General features: G+C 37.2%; 2 protein-coding genes across 2 annotated transcripts; both read left to right on the top strand.

Moving 5' to 3' along the window:
- Window positions 1-2983: 2983 nt before the first annotated feature.
- On the top strand, window positions 2984-7197 carry lrit1a (leucine-rich repeat, immunoglobulin-like and transmembrane domains 1a). The gene is made up of 4 exons (XM_079854687.1): window positions 2984-3310; window positions 3764-4224; window positions 4816-5121; window positions 5284-7197. Exons 1-4 carry the CDS (start codon window positions 3189-3191, stop codon window positions 6324-6326), a joined length of 1932 nt encoding a protein of 643 aa, XP_079710813.1. The 5' UTR covers window positions 2984-3188; the 3' UTR covers window positions 6327-7197.
- Window positions 7198-7296: 99 nt separating this feature from the next.
- On the top strand, window positions 7297-11789 carry lrit2 (leucine-rich repeat, immunoglobulin-like and transmembrane domains 2). Its single transcript, XM_079855737.1, has 3 exons — window positions 7297-7474; window positions 7945-8720; window positions 9350-11789. Exons 1-3 carry the CDS (start codon window positions 7368-7370, stop codon window positions 10150-10152), a joined length of 1686 nt encoding a protein of 561 aa, XP_079711863.1. The 5' UTR covers window positions 7297-7367; the 3' UTR covers window positions 10153-11789.
- The last annotated feature ends 297 nt before the right edge of the window (window positions 11790-12086 follow it).

Here is a 12086-nt window from a genome sequence, read left to right as displayed (position 1 = left end):
CAAGATCATTTATTTGGTTCAGATAACATAATATTTTGAGTTTCTTTTGATTAAACCAATCTCTTTCATTTTATTAACTCATTTTTTAAATTTCAATGAACTTACAATTTCATGGCAACCAGGTTGCTAACTTTTTTATGTTAAACCAATAATATATATATATATATATATATATATATATATATATATATATATATATATATATATATATATATATATTATTTTTTTTAGTGTATACATTTATAATCATAAACTGTGTTCGAAACATTTATAGAAATATAGAAACATTTTGAATATTTTGTTTAGACAATAACCCTTCTGAATTCTGCTCTATTAAAAGCCGCTTTGTTTCCAGATTGCATTATTCATACTTGAGTGGAAGCCAAATAAAAAACAAGTTACAAAGAGTAACACTGAGACACTAACCTACTTTTTTTGTTTTGAAAATCTACATTCATTGGTGCTTTATCACATGAAGTCCTGCAATTCCACATAAAATATATAGTTTTTGAGCAGAACATATGTGACCCTGGATCACAAAACCAGTCACGAGTCGCACGGGTATATTTGTGGCAATAGCCAACAATACATTGTATGGGTCAAAATTATCGATTTTTCTTTTATGCCAAAAATCATTAGGATATTAAGTAAAGATCATGTTCCATGAAGATATTTTGTAAATTTCCTACCGTAAATATATAAAACATTTATTTTTGTGAGTGAATGCAGCACAATCGCAAACGTAAATGCCATTTTCTCAATGTTTCGATTCTTTTGCACCCTCAGATTCCAGATTTTCAAATATCTTGGCCAAAAATTGTCATATCATAACAAACCATACATCAATGGAAAGCGTATTTATTCAGCTTTCAGATGATGTATAAATCTCAATGTCAAAAAATTGACCCATGTGACTGGTTTTGTGGTCCAGGGTCACATATATGAAATGGCAAAATCCTAATTCAAGGCTTATCATACCATACAGTTCACAAACAAGACCCATATTGTTCAGTCATTGCCTCAGCCAAGATTATGAGGTTGTGAAACCTGGTAAATATAATATACATGTTAAAAAAAGAAAAGAATAAGTCATATAACAGTGTTAAAGCAAACATCATGTTTTAAAGGTTTGTATAAGCAAATTTGTTCCACTCAAGTTTGCACTCCACATATAACAGTATGTTAGAAAAACAATTTACAATAAGGTTTCATTTGTTAACGTTAGTTAACTACATTACATGAACTAACAATTAACAACACTTCTACAGCATTTAATCATCTTAGCTGATGTTAATTTCTACATTTACTAATGCATTATTAAACTCAAGTTGTTTCTGTTGCACTGTGAACTAACAAAACAATGAAGAATTGTAGTTGTATTACATTAACAAAGGTTATTAATACATGCTGTACAATATATTGCTAGTTCATGAATCATGGTACATTAATGAGACCTTTCAAAAAGAAAAAAAATCTTCAAATTATGGTACACCGCAGATCAGCAATGTTTTATATGCATTTTTAGATCAAAAGATTTCAAACTAAAAAACATACTTTGAAAGATAAATGGTCTTGAAAATGCCAGTCCCGTGTGACTGTTACGACTAGATCTCTCTAAGCTGAGCACATTATGATCATATGTTCCTCACATACAGCTCCTCTATTCAATAACTTGTGAAACACAGATTTGTTTTTTTTTTCAGTGCATATGGGATTAGGATAGTACAGAACCATAATTCTCAGGAGGTTTACTGTACTTACTGTAGCTTTTACTCTAGCTGAAGCTATACTTTTAACTGTGAAACTCACAAAAAGATCTTTAAGGGAATAATGTGATTTTAGTAGGTGTGTGAGAGAGGTTTAGGCAGTCAGAGATTAAAGAAAATGTTAACACCTTTTACACATTCCCCACACATTAAAACAATAAACACTTGGAGAACACTTGGAAACACTTAAGCTCATGGCATTTGACAAATTCAGTTTTATATTTACAACTTGGCACTAATCAGAACAGACGATCTGGTGCCAAGGTTTAACCCATGCATGTTGTATTTACAAACAGTAGCATAAACATTAGGCTTCTGGGAAAAATAACTCTTGTGGGCCAATAATTACAGGAAACCAGACCAGTTTTATACAAACGAAAGCTTTAGCTACATGTAAACCTTGAAGCAAAACCTTGAAACTCATTTGCATTAAGCCCTCATTCCAAAAAACTCTAGATTTCTAAACATTATTATTATTTATTTCCAGCACTTTTCTTGTTTACTGGTTTGAGCTTATGCTATTAAGATATTTTCTGGTTTATGTTTTATGATTATTTTTTTACATTGGATTGTTTCTGTCTATTAAGCATATTTGTATTTACAAACCAACTGGCTCTTAGGAAGAACAAGCTGTCTGTGATCCAAGGCCTAACAGGATTACATGAAGGAAAATATTTAAAAAATCCTGTTGGATACGCCACTGAACAACAGCCAACTTTGGATGTCCTTATGCTCGTGACTTTAATAGACATCAGTATTTTCATTCAGAATAGCCATAGCAACCCATTGATCAAAATGTCTCTTTCAAAAGCACTTGTTACACAAGTATGGATTCTCACTTCAGTAGATATATGGGAACATTGAAGTAAATACTGATTGAGCGTTGTTTAGTGTTGAACTGGTTTTATTTTTTATAACATTTTTTTTTTTAAAGATGTTGAAACTAAATCTTTCAATACTCCCTGGTTTCCTCTTTTTTTTTTTTTTTTTTTTTTTTTAGTTCAATGCAACAGTGCATGGTACAGCCAGATCAGCTTCCAAAGTATCATCAGCTCTTAGAAGTGAATCAGTAAAATACAACAAATTCCGAATTTTAACTGTCAGGTAGAGAATGGTTCAAAAGAGAGCTACAGATGGGGTATTAAACATCATGGCCAATTCGAAAAGATTTCATCACTATAATTAACATCATGTATCTCTATGCAGCCTATCAGATTCCAGCATGCATACGCATCTAAATGAAAATAATTCGCATGCTTTCGCTAATCCTCGTCTGTCCTTTTTATCTGCTGGACTCGTAGCAGTCAGATCATTATGGGAGATCGGAGCAGAGGGACGATGACATGCTGGTTATTTTTTCCATAATTGCAAGTGGATGCTTCTTCGTTAAATCCGCGGCGTTTTGTTGACATTAGTGGCAAAATGTCTCTTACTGTCTTTTTGGGTCTCCTACTGGCATCTGGTGGCTTTCCACTTGTTCGGAGCACCTGTCCTTCCCAATGCAGCTGTTTTTATCATAACCTGAGTGATGGTTCCAGAGCCAGGTTCGTGTGTATTTAATTATCTCAAATGTATTGAATGAATGCAATGCATTTTTGTTCGACTTGAAATGTGCTGCACTGGTGCATTTTGCGCATTCCACATCCTGGATGTATTTTACACATAAACAATATTGTGCGTAATATCGTTTAGAATGTATTTATTTTGCACACAAAATTTGTTTATTTATGCTTTAGTATTGATTCGAGTTTTAAAAGATGATACATTTAATCAGTTTAAACAAGAAACATTTTCAAGAATTTTCATTTCGCAATATGAGTAGCCTACATTATGACGCAAATAATGATTCTTGACTTGTTCGAAATTTGTTTTATTTATTTCTTTTTCCACAAGCGTTTGTCAGACTCAGTCAAAGACTGCTGCTTAAAGATTCGTGTGCGCATGCTTTAAAATCCCTTATTATAAGTATTTATTCTTGTTTCTAATGCGTTTCGCAGGAGTGTGATTTGCAACGATCCAGAAATTTCACTGGTGCCCGCCACGTTCCCAGGGGACACCTCGAAACTTCGGATTGAAAAGACTGCAATCAAGAGGATCCCGAGCGAGGCTTTTAGCTACCTCTCTAATTTAGAATTCCTTTGGATGTCTTTTAACGTTTTATCCTCTCTCAACTCGGACAGTTTCCGTGGCTTGGACAGTTTAGAGGAACTAAGGCTAGATGGAAATTCTCTCACTTCGTTTCCGTGGGAATCCCTCATGGACATGCCCAGTCTGAGGCTACTCGATATACACAACAACCAGCTGTCCTCAGTCCCATCTGATGCCGCTCTCTACATGAAAAACTTAACCTACCTGGATCTATCCAGTAATAATCTGCTGACAGTGCCACCTGAGGTCCTCAACACTTGGTTGACGGTCAAACCCGTCCAGGGAGCAGAAAGTTCAAAAATGATTCTCGGTAAGTTTTTCCTTCGTCTTAGTTTCTTAATTTTATATATTGGCGTAATTTGATATATATATATATATATATATATATATATATATATATATATATATATATATATATATATATATAAATAAATTATTATTATATTTTGAAATCATAAATTATATTTTAAAATATGTAATATATTTTAAAATATATACTGTAATAATACATATATATATATATATATATATATATATATATATATATATATATATATATATATATATATAATCATAAATAAAGATTATTGGAATACGTTTTGCAAGAAAATACTTTCTATATCAAAATTTCACATATTTAATGTATTACTTTCCATTGCTTTTGTAGTTATTAGTAAAATTTATTAGCAATTTCTGAGTGAAGTACATTTTTATAGGTGTAGGATTTTTCTTTATAAGTAAAAAAAAAAAAAAAAAAAAGAAGTCTTGCACAAAAAAACATAAAAAACACCCGCAACAGATGCCTTCAGAAAAGGAAATGCCCTTATCACTTTTTATTACAATTATAACAGTTTTCGTAACTTGACTGGTTTTTGCAACTTGATCATTTCTTTTTCCCCAGGTCTCCATGACAACCCATGGTTGTGTGATTGTCGACTATATGACCTGGTCCAGTTCCAGAAGTCTCCTAGTCTGTCAGTGGCCTTCATTGACACGAGGCTCAGGTGCGCTGATCCAGAGAGCCTCTCTGGAGTTCTGTTTAGCGATGCCGAGCTCAGACGCTGCCAGGGGCCTCGGGTCCACACCGCCGTAGCCCGTGTGCGGAGCGCAGTGGGCAACAATGTGTTGTTGCGATGCGGAACCATTGGGGTTCCCATCCCTGAGCTGGCCTGGAGAAGGGCAGATAGAAAGCCACTGAATGGGACAGGTGAGTCAGCACAATGGCGGGCGGTTAATCAGTATTAGCTAGAGGTGCTAGTGATTACATAGAGAGCTGGCAACGACACAGCAATGCACTGTGATTACACAATACTAATTAGTTTATGCAAATGTACTCAAGTGTTACTCTTTTTTTCCTTCGAATTTACAGTTCAGCTGGAGAATTCAAAGGAGGGAATCGTTTGGTCTATTTTAAGCGTGCCTGCCGTGTCCTTTCGTGACACGGGAAAGTACATCTGCAAAGCCACAAATTATGCAGGGAGTGCAGAGGCCGTCATTTCTTTGATCATAAGCGATGCACCTAAAGCAGAGAATCCGACTGTGGATCCAAAAACCAAAGTGAAATCCAAGAAGGCAAACCCTATAGTCAAGGCAGCCTATCAAGAAAAACTCATAGTAACGTACGCTTCCCCAACACCCAACAATAAGCTACAACTCAGGGCCACAGTGAGCTACACAGGCCCGTATCCAGGTATGGAGAGCGACAATGCTGCTAACAGTCGGACAAATACCCAAACTGCCAGTCCCGACGGGTTCCTGGAGACCAATCTGAGCAACCTGGCTGCCAACACGTCCTCACTTCAGCAAGACCCTGACAGGGTCGTGCGCTCGGTCAAAGTCATTGGCGATACGGACTACACCGTGTGTCTGAACTGGAGGGCACCGACCGCCAAGAACACAACCGCTTTTAGCGTCCTCTACGCTGTGTTTGGGGAGAGGGATATGCGCAGAATTAACGTCAGCCCAGGTAACAACCGGATCCTCATCGAAGGACTGGTTCCAAAAACCAAATACATCGCCTGTGTGTGCGTCAAGGGGCTGATCCCCAAAAAGGAGCAGTGTGTAATCTTCTCAACAGATGCAGCGGCTACCGCTACTGGAACCCAAAAGCTCATTAATGTAGTAGTGATCACGGTCGCCTGCGTGATAGCCGTGCCTCTGACTGTGATCGTGTGCTGCGGGGCGCTTAAGAGGAAAATCAAGAAGTTTCTGGGCAAAAAGTCCAAAGACATTCAAGACTCATATGTGACGTTTGAGACTCTGTCTCCCAGTACCAAGGCCAAAGGCTTGGAGGGGGAATATCTCACCAGACTGAACGCAGAGGAGTCCAACAGACTGCTGTCGGCCAGGTCCAGCCTGGACTCGGAGTCCACCGCCAAGATTGAGGGACAGCCCAATGAATACTTCTGCTGACAATATCCCTCAGCCACAATCCCTCCACGCAGCCGCCTGAGTATCCAGGCCCAGCCGCAGTACCTGAGTGCACATAATCTGTACCAGCAGTACATGTCTGGCCGTCCGTGAACAAGATTCAGGATACTTTGCATAAGTAACAAATATGTTGTTTTGGTAATGTTGCTCTTTGTTACTGTGCTTTCGGACTTGGTTTCTAAACTAAGCCATTTGGCTGGTGGTGGGGTTGTGGCTGAGCAATCCCAGGAACATGCATTCATGGACTTTTACCCCTTCAGATAGTGATCGAAGGAACTGATTCAAAGGGAAATGTTCATATGAATTCTTGTATATTTGTGTATATGGAAGGGAAAAACAAACTATTTATATGTGATAATAGTAATATTATGTAAGGAATTGGGGATTCGCTTTCACATACACTCTTAAAAAATAAAGGGGGGTTTTGGAGTGATGCCATAGAAGAATCATTTTTGGTTCCCTAAAGAATCTTACAGTGAACAGTTCTTAAAAGAACCATTTTTTTCTCTTGTGTTCAACATTTAGAAAATATAAAGAATCTTTTCCACTTTAAAGGTCCTTCTGTGGAATGGAAAGGTTCCATAGATGTTAAAGGTTCTTCACTGAACCATACATTTAAATAAAGAACCGTTAGAGTGTAGTTACTTTTCTAACAGAATGATGAGTCTAGTGTAACATATGCAAAATCATGCAAATCATTTGGGATTTTCATATGCACCAACATAGTCACCATTGTGTATGACATTTTTTTCTGTTTACCATGTAAAACTTGTTCTACTTTTTTTTTTTTTTTTGTCCCAGGTTTCTTAGTAGTACCCATTTATGCTTCAAAATAAATTTTGTATATACATTTAAAAAAGTGTCACTTGTTTTTTAACAACAATATTAGGTCAGACTTACAATTAAGTTCCAATCAGTCTCTCATGGGGTTAGTCAAGGATTACTGATAATAGGCTTTACTCCACTGTACCTGCAGTCATGTCGTGCACAGACATAGAGTGGATGTTACATGTATAGGAGACCATGGATGCCTCCATTATATTTCGTTTGATTGTTTTCCTTCTTTTATTAAGTCATATTAGCTCAGAGTGTTTTCCAGGATGCTCCTGTGGGACTGACCGTTTTGGGAGGTTAGTTACAGTTTCTTTCATTACAGACATCAGCAGTGTCATTGAGCAAAGATGATGTTGTTGTGCTGAGAATAGGCATAGCACAATGTAAGAGCTAGTCTGTAAATATAAATAAATGGGCGATTCGAGGAGCTATTCTGCCCAAGAAAAAATATGAAAAAAATTAATTAAATCTCAAAGTGTTAAAATTCAACACATTAAAAATGTATGTGTTTTTGTTTTCATAACAAAGAATTGCTGTCCCTGATAGTACTGCGCACCAACCATTTTAGAAAACAAGTTTCTCTAAAAAGGAGAACACTATTGCTAGGACAGCTTTAAGTCATTAATTTGAACATTTCACTATATCTAAGAGTAGTAGTAATTTGTCATTAACCACACTTGTTAAAACAATTATATTATTACTTTACTATGTTGTAAAGTAGTCGAATATCAACGTACAATTGAAAGTATTGAACGTTTTTCTCTAGGTCACTCACATGTATGGGAATTGCATTAACCCAGATTCCTGAGGACATACCGGAAGATCTGACTAAAATTCGAATAGAGAAATCACAGCTAAGTGAACTACCAAAGGCAGCGTTTTCCCATGTTACGTGTCTAAAGCATCTCTGGCTGAATTTCAATGACATCGCCATCATAAATATCAAAAGCCTGGAAGGTTTGGGTAACTTGACGGAGCTCCGGTTGCAGGGCAACAAGCTGCGTTCAGTACCATGGACAGCGTTTGAGGAAACGCCCAACCTCAAGATTCTGGATCTGAAGCACAACCGCATTGACGCCCTCCCTGAACACGCGCTTAAGTTTTTACCAGGTCTCACCTATTTAGACCTGTCCTCTAATCAACTCTCAGTCATTTCTAAAGACGTGTTTATGAACTGGCCTCTCTACCACACAGACAACAAGCATGAAAAACCTACAGTGTCCAATGTTGTTCTGGCGCTTCACGACAACCCGTGGCTGTGCGACTGTCGCCTGGGAGGCTTCATTGAGTTTATCAAATCGTTGAGTCCGCCCTTCATTTTAATGAACTCATATTTGACATGCTCTGGCCCGGAATTCAAGGCAGGGAAATTTTTCCATGAGGTCGAGTTAAAGACGTGTGTGAAGCCAGTGGTCAGCGCCCCAGTCAGCAACATCACCGTGCCTTTAGGCGGCAACATCACTCTAACATGCTTAGCCACGGCCAGACCTGAACCTGCCATTCGGTGGACATATGGTCTTAAGATACTAAGAGGATTTCGTGGTAAGAGATATTCTCCTAAAACATGTTTACATACGTGTGTCTTTACTTAAATAGATCTTTCTTTAAAAAAAATAGGTACTTAGCCCTCGATTACTGCACGCACATATTATTGCACTTTTGCAAATGATATATGCAATAACATCACCGTTTGTATGTTACAAAATTACATGCTTTTAGACCTTATCTATACAATTATAATTTGAATATAATTTAATTCATCAGTAAATGTCAGTTTTTAAAAACACTCAAAATAGTGTATGGACAACGTGTTTTTAAAGTTTATATTTTTATATATAATATATAATTATACATTAAAAAGGATTGTAACAATTGATAAACAATTGTCAAAAATCCAAACTACTTTAAACCTTTTCAGATTATGCAATTGTGACGCATATGATATCTACTGTGCAAGCTTCTAAAAATGATCATAAATTATTACAAATAATGAAAAAGATGAGTAATAATTATTATTAATATTATTTACAACTAATATTTTGTTGTTATTATTACATATTAATTTATAAATTATGAATCAATATTAATAATACAAGTTATTTTTGTTATTATTATTATACTGTAAAAATACTCCATGTTGTCCTCAATTTGACTTTTTTCCCCCCCTCCAGAGATTCAGAGCCGTGTGGATGAAGACACTATCAGGTCTCAGCTGATCATTCCTTCGCTCCATCTGGCCGACAGAGGCCTCTACACCTGCTTTGCCAACAATTTCATCGGCAATTCCTCAATCGGTATATTACTGGATGTGAAATCTCCAGAAGGCTCACTGTCTCGTTCCTCAGACCTCCCTGCTGCCGTCGCAGAGGAAAACGTTTACATCGATATCCGTATTGCCAAGCAGACAGTGTATGGCATTACAGTTGAGTGGCGTGCTGTGACAGACAATCCAGCAGAAACCTGGTTCACCATTCATTTTGGCCGCTATGACACACTTAAGAAAGAGCAGATATACATAGGACCAGGTATTAACACATACTCTGTCACAGACCTGCTACCAGTCACTAAGTATGAAATCTGTGTTACTCTAAAGAACCAGGCTCCTCGGAACGACCAGTGCATCGTGTTCGTGACAGGCAGTGATTTCAATGAAATGGAACAGAGAGAAAGGCTCATTCATATCGTCGTCATTGTACTTGCCATGGTGCTCGCTGTGCCCGCGGGAATGTACGCCTGCACCACCGATGCCAAGTTCACCTGCTTTGAGCGCTGCACGGAGATGTGGAGAAACAGGAGACATACAGACACCTTACACACGTCCGACGAGAGGCAGGGCACGTTTGACAGTCTCCAGGCTGCCAGTGATGAGGGCCTCTGCAAGGAGTCCAGCAAGGAGCTGAAGGCCCGACGAAGGTCTGCTGAAAAGATACAGAAAACAAAGAATGAACGAAGACCAACAGCTGAGCTTTACTGACACTGCGCATTGAAAAGACATCCATAGACTGATCAATACTCATGAAAGGAGCAGGAAAGCCTGCATTGTCATCCAGCTTGAGTGGTCAACAGGAGATCGGAGCAAAGTTAATATTCTTATTACGGATGCCAGAAGAGAGTCTGGATTGATCATGAACTCACGGATCAGGTGCTGCTGGACAGGATTTTTCCAGACAAACTGGCAAAAACCAAAGGAAGCCATTGAATAAAAGCAAAGTCACTGAATCAAACACTTCTATTGTCTGAAACTGGAAGCCTCCTACATTCAAGTTACAAATAGCCAAGCCAGCTCTTGCGTTAGAAATAATGTGGATACGCTATTAAAAAAAATTAAGGTTCTTTATTGGCCTCAATGGTTCCATGAACGTTAACATCCATTGATCCTTTCCATTCCATAAAATGATTTTCTTTAGATTCTAAAAATGGTATTTTAAGAACTGTTTACTGAAAGTTCTATGGCATCGCTGCCAAAAAAAAAAAAAAAAAAAACTTTTGAAACCTATATTTTTAAGAGTACAATTATATTCAAAAGAAAACAGACCTTTTATCATCTCAATGCACTTTATAGAAGCAACTAGTGACAAGTAGTAGCGCTCAAAGTATAGAAGACATTGATAATACAACTGTACATAAAACATCATTTTGGGGATTATAGTTCTATTTTTAAACTAAGTGGATTCTTTTAGGTTGAGGTGCATTTGTATGATTGTTAAATTCGTGGCATGTTTTAAGTGACAGATTTATTTTTAATGCACATTTTACAAACCTAGGGGTATAAAAGCAGATTAGGATTTTTGATGCCTGTTCCGTATCATGTGAATCCAACAGAATGCTTATCTTTTAAAATGGACACGTCAGTCAGCAAGCCCTTTGACAAACAATGAAAATGCCACATTCAATGAAAATTAAACAATGACGACACAAGGCCGCAATACATTGACCTTCAAACAAATTGACCAATTTGAACTCCAACTACTGAAAGAGTTGGGGAATAAATGTAATGAAGATTGTTTTCTATAAATGGTTTTGCCCCTAAAGTATGATATTTTTTACAAATGAGTGATAGGTGCAATCTTTGTAAGTAAATATATACATTAAAATGAAATTTTGTTGCTGGACTTATAGCATGTTTCTTTACTGAAATGCAAAAAAATGTATATCACACATCGACTGTGCAATTCAAGGCAGTCAACTTTATTTGTAAATATGCCTGGAATAAAAAAGAACTGTTCCACTAACAGACTGAACGGTTACCGCGGTAGAATCGTGCCGTATTCTGCACTAATCCAGGCTCGTTGACAGCTATGCTTCTTTTTCCATTGTGGTGCTACTAAACCAGGATTAAAACGTACATGACCAATCGTGAACCTCAGACTCTCCACGTCACTAAAGTGCAGAGCAGAGCTCCACGTACGGTATGGTTAGTTACCCATGCTGAGAAAATCTATACTGTACGTGGAACTAATGGAAATGCTGCTAGTAGCAAAAAAGTGCTTAAAGTGAATTCTACAGCTCTCCGTTATTTATGTCAATGATAAACTTTGAGGGTTCTGACTTTGTGTTCAGAGCTCTGTGACCTTAGCCAGTGCTCCGAAATAAACTAGTCAAGTTTCATATAAAATGTCCGCATCTTGGTTAGAATGTTCTGGTTTTCCTTTATCCTAGTCCATCAGCGCACTTTGCAAGTTTGTAATCCTCTCTAAAAAAAAAAACAGTAATCCTACAGGGTATAATTCCATGTCATTTGTGCTTTTACCCCCCAGTGCTGCTTTTACTATGTGAAAACAGACTTTCCTCATCACAGTCTCATGTGCAGGGGTTCTTTAAAAAAGAAAAAATAGACCAATGTTGAAAAACATTCACCTAAAAGACTTTACGGTGCATTTGTCTTTGAATATATAAACACCGTGTTGA

Source organism: Squalius cephalus, assembly GCF_949319135.1.
Source record: "Squalius cephalus genome assembly, chromosome: 21".
In the NCBI taxonomy this organism is placed as follows: Eukaryota; Metazoa; Chordata; class Actinopteri; order Cypriniformes; family Leuciscidae; genus Squalius; species Squalius cephalus.
This window is presented reverse-complemented; position numbering and strand designations above follow the sequence as displayed.